The following is a 15,682-nucleotide window of genomic DNA, read 5'->3' as shown; positions in this document are numbered from 1 at the left end:
CAGAACTGGCCCCAGCACTGAACCCTGTGGCACTGATGCCTCCACTGGCAAGGAGTCGGACGTCTGCCCGTTGACGACAACCTGGAGGGTCCTTCCTTGAAGGTAGTCTCCCAGGAGCTGAAGGAGGTCGCCTTGAATGCCCTTAGCACGGAGTTTTTCAAGAAGACCTCCGTGCCACACCCAGTCAAACGCACCCGCTATGTCCAGGGCTACCACAACAGTATCCAGGCCGTCGTCAAGGGCGTCCTGCCAGTTCTTGGTGAGGAGCATCAGCAGATCGGAGGTGGACCGGCCAGGTCTGAACCCATACTGCTGGTCCGAGAGGAGGTAGTTGTCCTTGAGGTGGCGACAGACTACGTCTGCCACGACCCTCTCGAACACTTTCCCCGCCACAGACAGCAGGGAGATGGGTCGGTAGTTTTTTGGGAAGGATGTAATTTTTTACCCTTTCGAGTGGGTTTTAGAGCCCTGTCGCTTATTAAAAAATATAGCCCTTTCATATTGCCGTCGATTGATACCAAAAATAATTCTGTAGCCCCAGAAATAAGGGAGTTATGGGGATTCGGACCAAAGCGGTTGATTTTCCAAAATTCGCGGCTTAATGATAAGGGCGCCGCTAGATCAAAAGAGTCCGCCGTCCATTACTTGAGATGTCACTGTATATATATATATATATATATATATATATATATATATATATATATATATATATATATATATATATATATATATATATATATATAGAGATATATCTATATATATATATATATATATATATATATATATATATATATATTAGCATGTTGAAAACATTTTGGCGGATTTAACAGTAAAGCGAACGGCGTCAACACTAGTCTAAAACAATTATGTAACGATGAAGGCGTAGCGCTCACAAACGCCTGGCAGCACGTCAATGAACGCCCAGACCTGTTTCGCGGTGATGGCCTCCACCTGTACGAGGTTGGTTCGGCGCGGCTTGGAGGCTCCTGAACAAGACAGTTGAAAGCTTTTCGAAAAGCTATTAAAAAAAACCTGCAGGCTAGGGCGGGGAAAAGGCAGCCCTTGATCAACCAAACCGTAACGTCGGTGCGACTTACAAGAAACTGTGTAACTGACGACGCTGCCGAGAAGCGAACTGACACAACTCGTCGCAGCCAAAATATGAGTTACATTTCTGTTTTGTACACAAATGCACGAAGTTTATTTCCCAAAAAGGACGAAATTGGGGCGTATATTGCAACAGAGAAACCAGATATGGTAGCCATCACAGAGACTTGGGTCACCTCTGCACATCTGATATCAGAATTGTCATTCCCTGGGTACGAAAGCTTCCACAAAAAAAAAAATAGAAAGCACAAGAAAGGAGGAGGAGTAATTTGCTAAGTAAAGAGTACGCTCCCTGCCATAAAAATAGAGAAACAGGACGCAGAAAAATACGATTCCGTCTATGTGGAAATAACCGCAAATAATGAGAAACTAACACTTGCAAATGTATACAGGCCCCCAAAACAACAGGCAGCCGACGACACTGCCCTATACGAAGAGATTCACTTTCTAACACAAGGCAAGGAAGCAATAATAATTGGAGACTTTAATTGCCCAAACATTGACTGGGGACTGATGACTGGAGATCAAGAGGGTAACAGGCTTATAGAAGTGGATAAAAGATTGGCTCACCGACAGAAAACAAAGAGTACTACTCAACAGACAGCCTTCCGATTGGCTTCCAGTCACTAATGGAGTGCCTCAAGGGTCAGTGCTGGGACCCATTCTCTTTATCATATATATCAACGACCTAGAATCAGGACTGAAATCCACAATATCGAAATTTGCTGATGACACCAAAGTGGGTGGAAAGGCCCTCACAAAGATCGACTGCGAAATCATCCAGAAAGACCTCAATCACATTATCGAAAGGTCGGAAAAATGACAAATGTTCTTTAATGTTGACAAATGCAAAGTCATGCACATTGGGTCCAGGAATGGTAACCACACATACATCATGAATGGGAAACCTTTGCAGACGATGCAGGAGGAAAAGATCTTGCGGTCACTATCAGCAGTGACCAGAAACACGCGAATCACTGTAAAAAAAGCATATAACAAAGCCAACACTATGCTCGGGTTCATAGCGAGTAACACGAGTGTGAAACACAAGAAGTGATGCTATCCTTGTATAATTCCATGGTAAGACCGCATCTCGAGTATGCAGTACAGTTCTGGTCTCCTAATTACAGAAAGGACATTGAATTACTGGAAAAGATTCAACGACGCGCCACGAAAATGATTCCAACCTTAAAGGCTCAATCGTACGAGGAACGACTCAAGCGACTCAATCTCTTTACACTGGAGAAAAGACACCTACGAGGGAATATGAATCAAGTCTTCAAGTATCTGAAAAAGTTCGATAACGTCTATTACTCCAAATTCTTTGAACTGCAAACCAACTCAAGAACTAGAAATAACGGTTTACCCATTCAGTCGAGTCGATGTAACACAGACATTGGAAGGAGTTTCTTTTCAAACCGAGTCATCCGCCACTGCAACAATCTTCCCTCAGAAGTAGTAAATACGAATACCATAAATTCCTTCAAATATCGAATCGACCGTCATTTCATTGCGTCAGGAGTAAACCGTCATCGAGGTTCTTTCATCTGCTCCAAGCCCAAAGTGGCTGTCGAGCAAATCACTTAACCAAAAGCGGGCAACCTCGTAATGAGCCAATAGGCTTTCTGTTGTCTGCATTTCCATGTTTCCATGTTTCAAGCCGACCACTGGAACGTAGCCACGACCAAGATCCAACTAGTATTTAGATCTTGGCCACGACACTCCTGACTATGCACAATGCGCGGTGACCACAACGGCGATGCCTTCCCGACCACGTGGTTGGCATTGGTTGAGGCTCTTAATCGGCGTAATGAGACAACTCCTTTCCGACAGCGTGATCGGCATTAGTCGGTGCCCTTGATCGGTAAAGTGTGACAGCCCCTGTATAGTGAAATTATGCCAATCAAGAGCGCCGACCAGTGCCGACCATGTGATCTGAAGGTCTAGGCACTGCGGTCACCGCACATCGTGCAAGGTCAGGAAGTGTCGTGGCTGCGTTGCAGTGGTCGGCGTGGAGATTAAAATGTCTTCAACATGGCAAAAGCTTTTTCACGTGGTCACTGCAGTCATCATACCTCAATACACAGAGAGCGTTACATAGACAGATAGATAGTTAGATAGATAGATAGATAGGTAGATAGATAGATAGACAAATAGATCGATCGATAGGTATAGTTATACAGATAGATTAGCAGATAGATATAGATAGATTGATAGTAGATAGATAGATATAGATATGGATATAGATAGAGATAGGTAGACAGATAGATGGATATATATATATATATATATATATATATATATATATATATATATATATATATATATATATAGATATATATATATATATATATATATATATATATATATATATAGACAGTAAGATTGACTGATATATATTGATTATGAAGTGTTCCCACAATACAAATATATTATATCACAGTTAATGAGGCGCGTTCCTTCATGATTTACGTCTTTTAGTACTGAGTCTCTATGCTTTTATATTGCTCCCACTTTGTTCTTCTCGACGCCGATGAAAAGGGAAGACTGGGAACATTGCTGGCAGATGGTCGCTGCTCGTGAATTCCTTGCGTGTGGTGGATCTTCCGTGCGAGAGCTCTTACCAACTGCACGTTACAGCAAACACTAACTGATGGCACGAAACGCGAGCATGTCAAGCATTGCCCCTTGGAAGACTCCACTAGATTTTTTGGTTCCTATCATCTCACCCTGTACGGCGCCACTCTAAGGTGAATGCCGATACAGTTACACAGCTCCTCATGCCAGCAAATACCAGCATACAGAAGAAACTAACGAGTGAATGCATGGAAACAGGAGTCAAGTATTGCCATGCAGGACTCACGTGGCACCATTCGCCTCCCCAGCACCAGATGCGTCCCGGCCAGATGAACCATTGAATGCGTAGCTCAACATGTGGTCACAGCAACACTAGATGATGCACATGCCGACTGAAGGGCACATTAACACTGAGATGAGTTAGACGATGCTCCCTCCCTCTCAGCTCTCCCTGGAGGACGAGGCGAAGAAGGGGAAGGAGGAGGAGGAGGAGGAGGAGGAGGAGGAACACAAAGGAACAAAGGAACACAAAGGAAGAACAAACACCAGCAGACCTGATGGTCCTTACGAGGCTGTTTGTGACAAGCTACACTAACTATCTAATCAAAGGTGGAAGATGAAGGACAGCAAAAGCGAAGGCTCCTCCCCACCCCCCATCCCTCCAGCCAAAGCTGGCAGGAAAGGAAAAAGAACCATGCAGCACGGAAAAACTGCATGGAAATTAGGTAGGAAAGAACTACCATTGCTGCTACCACTAACCGGGCGATAACAACGGACAAAGACACCAGATTTCGAAAGAATTTAACGTCATTACGACAATGAGTAATATCTTAAATGCTGGTTGGATTCAAAATACTTGTCTAATCTATTCTTGAGGGCCGTAACTGTTGTACTATCAACGATATCACAGGGTAGAGAATTTCAAACATTAACGACTCGATTGAAGAAGTGTTTGGCTTCGTGCGACGAGAATCTTTTACCACGTATCCTGAAGTTGTTATTTCTTCTTATTCTATTTGATCGATCACTTGTAATCTTCCGCATTAATATCACTGAATCCTTTAAACATTTTAAACACTTATATTAGATCGTCTCGCATTTTTCGTTTTGAAAGCTGAATGAATTTACATTCTTAAGCCTTTGTTCATAAGATAAATTTCTCAATCTAGGAATCATTTTTGTTATTCTCCGTTGAACCCGTTCTAACTTTTATACGTCTTTTCTGTAATAGAGAGACCAAAACTGTACATAGTACTCTAGATGGGTCGAACCAGCGAATTATACAGTTTTAATATTACTTTTTCCGATTTATTATTAAAGACTCGTCCGATGAAACCAACCAATTTGTTTGCGGTTTTAACTGCCTCTGAACAATGCTGACCGGGCTTTAAATCGCTTGATATAGTGATTCCAAGATCCTTTTCTTTACTTATTGCAAAAAGTTGTTGGCCATTCATAACGTACTGAACGCGATTGTTATGTGTAACACTTTACATTTGTCAACGTTAAATTTCATTTGTCATTGATTGGCCCAACGTGCAAGTCGATCTAGATCTGATTGTAAAGCTTCTTCGTCGAGTGTCGTAGTTACCTTACTAGCGATTTTTGTGTCATCCGCAAATTTTGATATTTTACAAGTGAGCCCATCATCGGTGTCATTAACATAAATTAAGAAGAGCATGGGACCAAGCACTGATCCTTGAGGTATGCCGCTTCTGACATCGAGCCAGTTAGATGTAACACCGTTTAGAACTACTCTCTGTTTCCGTTCAGAGAGCCAGTCCGCAAGCCAATTGTGAATGTTACCCGAGATACCGTGCGCCAATAGTTTGCTGAGCAATCGTTGGTGGGGGACCTTATCAAATGCCTTTTGAAAATCCAGATATATGATATCTACTGATCTGCTTTCATCGAACACCTCAAAAATTTAATGAAAAAAAATCAAGTAAGTTAGTTAAACACGAACGTTGACTACGGAAACCATGTTGCGAATTATTTGTTATATTATTTTCTTCGAAGAATTTCACCATATTGTCGCGAATGATAGTCTCCATTAACTTACAAACAATCGATGTCAGGCTAATTGGTCGATAGTTTCCTGGATGAGACTTGTCCCCCTTTTTGAAAATTGGTGTGACATTTGCTTGTTTCCAATCCGACGGAACTTTTCCAGCCGTTAAAGATTTATTGAATACGATAGAGAGCGGTTTACAAATTTGATGTTTGATTTCTTTTAAATTTCTAATGGTAATTTTGTTTGGACCAGAAGCTTTGCTTACTTTAATCTTTTCAGTTGTGCGTAAAATGTCACTTTCTACGATGAGCACCCCATTTAAAATCTTTTCGGTCCTTCTAACCTTCGGCGGTTGAGGTGATAAACAATCTTCGTCGGTAAATAGGGATGCGAAAAAGCTATTTAGGATTGTAGCCATTTCATTTTCACGTTCGTGTGGTTATCATTTTCATTAGCAAGCGGTCCGATACCACAAGTGAGTGACTTTTTATTACTTACATAGCTAAAAAAAATATTTAGGATTAGATTTCCTTGTTTCCGCTATATATTATTCAAAGATTTTTCTGGATTCGTTTTATCAATTTCTTGGTTTCGCCGCAAATTCAGTCCAACTCAAGTTTGGCAGCCTCACTTTGGGTTGATATGTATTTATACTGTAAACGCGTTTTTTAAGAGAGGCTATTTTTAATTTCGTTATTCCACCATTTGGGTTTGTTCTTAATAGTTGAGCGTCTGTTACGATAGGGTACGCATATGCTTATGGCATTGTTCAATATTGTGGTGAAGGCCTCCCGCGATTTATCAATATATGTTTCCGTCGAAATTACAGTCCAGTCAGAATTATTTAAAATTGATCGAAGTCTTACGGAATTCGCTCTCTGATAATCTGGTACCTTTTCTTTACTAGCAATTACTTCACTTTCATTCATCTTGATGCTGAATGTGATTATTCGGTGATCGCTAGAACTAAAAGCTGGACCAACATTTACTTCGTTAACTAGATTAGCTGTCGTTGAAAAGATAAGGTCAAGTATATTATTTTCCCGAGTCGGTTCTTGAACGTGTTGATGTAAATCACTTTCTAATAAATTTGTGTACAGGTCGAGCCCTGTAAGAGAGTTCAACGGTTCACCCCAACTTTTCACTGGCAAGTTAAAGTCCTCCAAAATTACTGCCTCGCAACTGCTACTTGTTTCTAACATTAATTCACTTAACGCGTGGTCGATATCAAGAGTCTGCCCTGGCGGTCTATAGATAGTCCAACTACTATTTTACGAGATTTATTTTTAATTTCAATGAAGACCGTGTCCACATTGGTTATAATATCTGTTTTCACGGATACTGGATGGAGAAAACATAAGAACATAAGAACGTAAGGACTCTGCAAGGGGCCGGTTGGCCTATACAAGGCAGCTCCTGTACACTCAGGAGCTGCCTGAGTGTACAGCTTTATCTAACCTCTTCTTGAATGTATCTATGGTATTGGCACCCACAACATGGCTCCCAAGCCTGTTCCATTCGTCCACCTCTCTATTAGTGAACCAATTCTTGCCTATGTATTTCTTGAATCTGAATTTGTCTAACTTAAAATCATTGCCACGCGTCCTACCTGGCTCTTTTACGATCAAAATCGTATTGACATCCCCTTTATTAAAGTCCTTCATCCATTTATAAACTTCGATCAAATCTCCTCGCAACCTTCGCCTTTCTAGAGAGTGTAGATTTAAATGCTTCAGCCTGTCTTCATAAGGTAAGTTTCTCACCCCCTGAATCATTTTTATCATCCTCCTCTGTACTGATTCTAACATCTTGATATCCATTCTATAGTAGGGGGACCAGAACTGAACTGCATAATCGAGATGAGGTCTAACTAGTGCTCAGTAAAGTTTGAGGATGACTTCAGTGCTTCTATTGCTTACGCTCCTTGAGATGAAACGCAGTACTCTGTTGACCCGATTTTTAGCCTGAATGCATTGAGCCCTAGGACGGAGGTCAGCGCTCACTAGGACTCCTAAGTCTCTCTCACGCCCAGACCTGCTTAGAGGAGTGTCATTTAAGTAGTAATTGTGTGAGGGGTTATTCCTACCTACACTCAAAATACTACACTTCCCGACTCTGAATTCCATCTGCCACTTCCCCGCCCAATCATATAGTCTGTCAAGCTCATCCTGGAGAACGGTAGCGTACCTGTCTGATTGGATTACTCTACCGATCTTGGTATCATCTGCGAACTTACTGACATCATTACTAATTCCTGTGTCCAAGTCATTAATGTAAATAATAAAAAGCAGAGGACCCATCATCGACCCTTGAGGGACTCCACTCGTAACACTGCCCCATTTAGATTTTTTACCATTGATTTGCACTCTCTGCTTCCTACCACTAAGCCACGCCCTGATCCAGTTCAAAACTTTCCCATCTACGCCGTGAGCCTGTAATTTTAGTAATAGCCGATGATGAGGGACTTTGTCGAACGCTTTACTGAAATCTAGATATAATATGTCATAGTTTTCATCCCGGCCAACCACCTCGATTACTTTAGTGTAGAAGGACAACAGGTTAGTAAGGCAAGACCTACCCTTTGTGAATCCATGCTGTGAATCATGAATTAAATTATGCTTTTCTAGATGGTCCCGAATGCTCCCGACTATAATTGACTCCAACATCTTTCCTACAACTGATGTTAAGCTAATTGGGCGATAATTTGAGGTGGCTGACTTGTCTCCCTTTTTGAAAATCGGCGTCACATTAGCTACTTTCCATTGATTGAGCACATATCCAGAATTTACCGACATCTTAAAGATATCGGTAAGAGGGCCCAGCGATTTGTTTTTCTTCAACCTACCAATCTCATCCTGGACTACTTGCCTAGTGATGATCACATCCCTCAACTTGTCGTTCTCTTCGCCCTCATATACCTGAACTCTCTCCGGAATGGTTGTTAGATTTTCCTGCGTGAAAACTGAGAGGAAATAGTCATTCATCATTTGACTCATATCTTCTCCATTCTCAACGAGCTCGCCCGTGTTTGTTTTCAACGATCCAATTCTGTCCCTTGTTTTCGTTCTGTACAGTTTGAAGAAGCCCTTGGGATCGCTCTTGGCCTCGTTGGCTACCCTAATCTCATAATTTCTTTTTGCTAGGCGGGTGTTCTTCTTCACCGACCTGGCTAGCTCAACATACCTACCCCTGAGGTGAATTTCGCCGTTCTTTATTTTCCTATAAATTCCTCTCTTCAAGCCTATCTCATGCTTGAGTCTGCGGGTCATCCATTTGGGGTCGTTATTTTCCTTCCTACGTGCTTGGTAAGGGATATGCTGTCTCTGACCCTCTGCAATTACTCTAACTAAATTATTGTAGGTCATTTCTACATGGTTCCCCTGTCTTTCCGGTTCCAGCCCCGAGATCTGGTCCTCATCCAGCCCTAAGGTTCCCCAATTTACCTCCTCAAGGTGTCTTCTGAGCCTCTCATAATCAGCTCTTCTAAAGTCAGGTACCAACACAGGGTTGAGTTCATGGGTCACCGCCCAGTCTAATTTAAACCTAATTTCCCTGTGATCACTGCCACCTAATTCTCCCCCAACATCTAGCTCGCTGAACATATTCTCGTTGTTCGTTAAGACCAAGTCTAGAATGTTGTTACCCCTGGTGGGCACAGTTACTGTCTGCTTGAGAAAATTATCTTGTATTACTTTCAGAAAATCCTCAGATTCTAGATCACCCACCACGCCTTCCCAGTCTATATTCCTATAGTTAAAATCCCCCATTATGCAGACATTTTTGCTCCTGCTCGCCCTGCGTACCTCTTGCAGTAATATATCAGTGTCCTGCCTGTTAAGGTTGGGTGGCCTGTAAAGAACCCCTAGAATTAGTTTGTCATTCCCTTTGTGGACGTCCACGGGAGGAAGTTGTCCCTTTCGGATCCAACTACAGCCTTTGTAACGGCTTACTCCCTCAGGGCCAACACCCTGAAAAATCCAAAAATAAAATATAACCATTTGAAAGAGCCTGTAGAGGCACAGATGGGGACACCTACAGGAGTCCACCCTATCCGGTGCGCACTGCCCAGGCTCTCTCCGGGAATTCCTTAACCCCCTCTAATGTTCTTCTGGTGACTGTCTGCTGTGTACTCAGACCTAGCAATAATTCTATCACCCTTCCTACATCCCCCTCTAGCATCCTATTCCATACTTTTGTTCCTATTTCCTGTGTTATTAGTTCTACCAAACTCTGCCTATTCATATTATACCTAGGACACTCTAGTAGCATATGCTCTACTGTCTCGTCAACCCCCCCTTCACACATACGGCATACCTTGCTTCCCCCATTTGCCCACCTATATGTCCTACTATTCAAGTCTAAGGATGTAATCCTGGACATGAAGAGCAACACCCCCCCCCCCACCCATTCCCCAGGCTATCATCGTAGAAGGCTTCACACTTGGGTTTGGCCTTCAACTTGTACCATTCTAGAGAACTCTTTGCCCCCACCCTCTGGCTCCAGTCTACCCTGCCCCTCTCCTGAACTCTGTCATTCACTCTACTCTTCACCTCTTTCACCTCCCCCCCTAGCATCATCTCCGAGAGTGTGAAGCCCTCCAGCCCACATCTCTTCTCCCAGCGTATGCTAGACTTGTTCCACTTCGTCCCTTGTCCCGCCCACTCATATACCTTGCGCGCCGACCTATTCTCACTCATCTTTCTTAGCCTGACTTTGTACCCTAAAACTGCTTTACCTATTCTTTCCTCAAAGGTGCTCCAGCCTACTTCCCCTCACACTGCATCTACCGCCGCATACCTATTGGCACCCAGAGCCAGCCTGCCTACTATGCTCTGTACTACCTCTAGCTTATCTAGAGTTGTGGATATATAAGATAACGCCTCCCCCCTTTCTGTTCTCTCTTTCGTGACTAAAAATCGTATAACCCGGTAATCTATGTTCCGCAATGAAATCTCTATTTGAAGTGTCTATCCAAGATTCTGTGACTCCGATGATGTGATAATGATTTGTAGCTACAAGTGCTTCTAGGTTTTCAAATTTGTTACGTAGGCTACGAGCGTTTATATAGCAAGCTTTAATATGATTTGAGTCGGGGGTTCCGCGGGTTGAGTGCTCCCTCACGGTGGAGCTGGTGATGTTTTCACCTTGGCGTTTTTGGGCTTTCGAAGAGCCACTTGGTCACAGAGCAGCCTCTCGAAATGGGCTGCTCCGACAGGGTTTAAGTGGATGCCATCGGCAAGGAACAAGTCCGAATCGTAGTAAAATTGTTCGACAAGTTAACGAACTGGACGTTTTCTTGTGAGCAAAGGGACTGAAGTCTGTTGTTCATGCTAAAGGCCTTGCTGTAAAAGCTAGGTTCGGCACCGACCCTCGGGAGGATTCCTGAGATTATGATGTTACTGGTATCCATTTTTCGTTTATACTGCTTGATCATGCGGCGGTATTTTTCAAGCAGTTCCTCAGAACGGGTTGTGATGATGATTATTGGGGCGTTCTCTGCTTGGCGCCACAGTAGAGAAGTTTCGCGTGACGTCACGCCAATCCATGACGTCACGGCCGCGGTACATTATGGGTTGGCGGGATCAGCCGATTCTTGTTGAGGGACCTTGCCGGGAGGTTTCATGGCCACAGGACTGACGGGACGCGAGTTTCTAGCCTCATTTTGAGGTGTTCACATCACGTACTGTTGGCCCGTCTGAGGACAGAAATGCCACATCTTTGCTGTGTTATTGGGTGTGAAAATAATGCAGATAAACACCCAAGTTTATCGTCTTACCGCCTGCCTAAAATACCAACGCGGCAAGCTGAGCGGAGGGAATTGATCGCTGAAAGAAGTCTCTGGTTAGCGAGGTTCTCCAGAGTCCAGACTTCAAACCCTGAACACTGGAGAGTCTGTGGAAAGCACTTCATGACAGGTAAAAATTATGTTTCAGTCATACACAATAATGAGTAGAGACAGTGTTTCCTCAGTCCTAGTGAGCGCTTCCAGTGTCAACATATATCACACCTGCAGATTCAGATAGTTTGTTCCAGTGGTGTCAAGCAAAGATTAGTGACATTGCACGACAGTGAAGTGAATTTTCACTTGTTTGCCAAATTATTTAGCCTTTATTAAGAGTTCATCCCTCATGACTAGATTTAGTAGTGGCCAGCCCCAAAAGCTATTAATGTATGGTAGGTATGAGTGATGATGAATGTTGGCACTTTGATACATTAGTTATTATTAGATATGTTGCCAGCATCATTGTTCAAGTATTAGTTACTGTTAGATATGTAGACACTCGCTTTGTGAATGACCAACCCTCTAAGAGTGGGTTAGCTTGTGTGGTAGGTAGTACAAGTGAAGGTTGGTACTCTCTGAAACATCACTCCCATAACTCCCTCTGCCAGGAGGGGGGTACCTCTTTGGCCGACTGGTTGAGGAGTGGCTTTCCCGTTTCGCTGGTCGCGGGTTCGATCCCCTGCCGGAGGAGGAGGAGTAAGAGGAGTAGTAAGAGGAAGAGGAAGAGGAAGAGGAGGAGCAGAAGGAGAAGGAGGAGGAGGAGGAGGAGGAGGAGGAGGAAGGGGAGAAGGAAATTCATCAACAGTAAGACAATACCGATTAGATTAGGAGGAGGAGGAGGAGGAGAATTACTGATGAGAAATGACAGTAGGACAATAAGAGAGAGAGAGAGAGAGAGAGAGAGAGAGAGAGAGAGAGAGAGAGAGAGAGAGAGAGAGAGAGAGAAGACAGACAGAACACACACACACACTGACACACACAAACACACATACACCACCAACCTTCGATTTCTCTGGTATTAGTTGTTGTTGTTGTTGTTGTTGTTGCTGGGTAGGGAAATCGTTGAGGGCACGGAGAGGCACTCTGAGGAAGCTGCTGACGCTGGCTGACTCTGAGTACAAACTAGAGGGCGGGGAGAGCAGGCCGAGTAGCAGTAGAAGCAGCAGCAGGACCCCTGATGCCGCTAGCACCAGTAGTGAGCGTGTCACGCAGCCCCGGCGGCCCATACTGCAGAGTCTGTGTGTAGTAGTAGTAGTAGTAGTAGTAGTAGTAGTAGTAGTAGTAGTAGGAGTAGTAATAGCAGTAGTAGTAGTAATACTAGTAGTAATGGTAATAGTAGTAGGGAAGAAGGTGGTTACCATGGACCACTTTTTTATTTTAAGCAAAAACACCAATTTTACGTGAAAAAAAATCAACAACCGTCATATGTATTGGCAAATTTTAACCCCATAACACATTCAGAGGTATAGTGAGGAAAATTAAAATCATTCAAAAGCAACAACTATTTATTCAAGGACATCCAAAAGATTGGGTCGTGGAAAATGGCATGGTAATTTGAAACTAGTGGGCCGGTAATATGAAACAATTTTGAAAACTACATTAAGACTATTTTTTTTTACATATTTTTTTACAGGAAAATGGTATGATTAAGAACAGAAGTCACAAATAAAAATATCAGTTTCTCAGCCACTACACACGACATGAGCCCACCCCCGGCACACCACTCACTGAACCCATACTTCTCATTTGGGGTTTGTGAATTTTTCTGAACAAAAAAGGCATTCTGCATCATCGCCTCCAGGATATGCCTCTCCAATAATTTCTTCTATCAAACTTCCAGAAGGCAGACTAATTCCCTTTTCTTCTTCACTAGAACCTTCATCCTTTAAAAAAAAAATCGTAGCTACCTTTGGTTAAATTTTCGGTCTTTCACCAGTCTCTCTATTCCGGACGAAACTATTTTTTTCTAGTAGCTTTCGGCCTGTTTTTAATTACTCTGCTTGTTGTTTTTCAGGCAAATTATTAAATCACCAATAAAATGAGACTTTTCTATGCCTGTTGTGCACCCGTCGCCGCCATCGCAAAATATATCGCATAGAGGCTCAACTTGTTAACTGTTTCTATATTTCACTCACCGCTCACAAAGATCACAAGTGGACAAACTAGAACAAAACCAGGCAATTTAATGTTTTCCTGCTGTGTATTCCCCCAGCGTGCATGCATGGTGGATAGAAGAGCGACTTATTTCTGCGAGGAGATATTTCTCCCAACACCGGTCCGCGTAGTGTGCCGCCGCCGCCATGTCCCGTCCTGCGCTGCATATTTCCGTCGCCCCACAACCTAACTTGACTTAACCTAGCTAACGGGGGGGGCTTCGCCTCCCTCGACTCCCTGGGCGTTACGCTCTCCCTCCCAGCCGCGGAATTCAATATCGGGAAGTGTAGCATTCTGAGTGTAGGTAGAAATAACCCCTCACACAATTACTCCTTAAATGGCACTGCTCTAAGTAGGTCTGGGCGTGAGAGAGACTTAGGAGTCCTAGTGAGCGCTGACCTCCGTCCTAGGGCTCAATGCATTCAGGCTAAAAATCGGGCAAACAGAGTACTGCGTTTCATCTCAAGGAGCGTAAGCAATAGGAGCACTGAAGTCATCCTCAAACTTTACTTAGCACTAGTTAGACCTCATCTCGATTATGCAGCTCAGTTCTGGTCCCCCTACTATAGAATGGATATCAAGATGTTAGAATCTGTATAGAGGAGGATGACAAAGATGATTCAGGGGGTGAGAAACTTGCCTTATGAAGACAGGCTGAAGCAGTTAAATCTACACTCGCTAGAAAGGCGAAGGTTGCGAATAGACTTGATCGAAGTCTATAAATGGATGAAGGGATTTAATAAAGGGGATGTCAATAAGATTTTGATAGTAAAAGAGCCAGGTAGGACGCGTAGCAATGGTTTTAAGTTAGACAAATTCAGATTTAACAAAGACATAGGCAAGAATTGGTTCACCAATAGAGTGGTGGACGAATGGAACAGGCTTGGGAGCCATGTTATGGGTGTCAATACCGTAGATACATTCAAGAAGAGGTTAGATAAAGCCATGGATGGTGAGGTAAGGTGGGGTTGAGTGTACAGGAGCTGCCTTGTATAGGCCAACCGGTCTCTTGCAGACTCCTTACGTTCTTATGTTCTTATTGCGCCACAAGGTCCCCGCAAGAAACCCACTAACTTTCAAAAATCGCTGTCAGCATTATAAATAATTTGCGGTGAGTATATATGGGGTTCAAATTACTCAGAATGAGAAACTCTATCTGATGAGAGGGGTAAAAAAAGCCTTGTTGAGACTGCTGAAAGACCGAAATAATACCCTTTTTTTGGGTAGGACTGCGTGACTCGATGCTGTCTCCTGACGCGCATCTCTCTTCTTACTTTAACCTTTGGATGCTGTTTCTTGGGCAGGTACTTTCTCCTGTCCAGCTGCACCGAAGTTTTTCCTCCAATGAGGACTTTGAAGCCTTATTACATAGAGAGGAAGTCAAGAGAGATGCTTTCTAAGCTTTGCGACCTCTATATAACACCCTCCTTGCTTATGAAGCTGGAGAAATTATGTGTGGGAGGTACACCCTGGAGATAAGGAATGGTGGCATTATGCAACATGCTGTTCCATATTACCACCCAGCGCCATTTTCATAATTGGTTAGCAGAAATTCTAAGCTAATTTTTTTTCCAGAAAACTAAGTGCGTCATTTTAATAAGTGATTTGACGACTAATCAACACACTATATATCATAGTCCATATATATTTATTCATATAGGATAACAGGTTTTGAATCTTACCAAAGAAACGTTTCATTGATCAAAAATTAAATAATTGCCCCTCAGAGCCCCTCACCACAAGCGAGTGACTCCAGAGCACTCTGGTGGCCTGTGGGGAACTACTGTTATGTTTAAATTCAGTTACCAATAAACAACAGCACGCAGTTTGCTGAGATATGGCCTGTTTCATATTACCACCCCCTCCCCTAGTAGTAGTAGTAGTAGTAGTAGTAGTAGTAACAGTAGTAGTAGTAGTAATAGTAGTAGTAATAGTAGTAGTAGTAGTAGTAGTAGTAGTAGGAGGAGGAGGAGGAGGAGGAGGAGGAGGAGGACGAGGTTCATAGCAATAGTAGTATATTATATTATTATTATTATTATTATTATTAT

General features: G+C 43.0%; 1 protein-coding gene across 1 annotated transcript in view; it reads right to left on the bottom strand.

The window, feature by feature from the left end:
- The window catches only part of LOC126999242 (galactosylgalactosylxylosylprotein 3-beta-glucuronosyltransferase P-like), a 50,457-nt gene extending 37,716 nt beyond the window's left edge, over positions 1–12,741 (bottom strand). Inside the window, exon 1 of the mRNA XM_050861630.1 lies at positions 12,482–12,741. Coding sequence (XP_050717587.1) covers positions 12,482–12,706 — 225 coding nt within the window. The 5' untranslated portion in view covers positions 12,707–12,741. The remainder of the gene's footprint in view (positions 1–12,481) is intronic.
- Positions 12,742–15,682: the final 2,941 nt, after the last annotated feature.

The sequence above is a fragment of the Eriocheir sinensis genome, chromosome 16 (genome assembly GCF_024679095.1).
Source record: "Eriocheir sinensis breed Jianghai 21 chromosome 16, ASM2467909v1, whole genome shotgun sequence".
Lineage (NCBI taxonomy): Eukaryota > Metazoa > Arthropoda > Malacostraca > Decapoda > Varunidae > Eriocheir > Eriocheir sinensis.
This window is presented reverse-complemented; position numbering and strand designations above follow the sequence as displayed.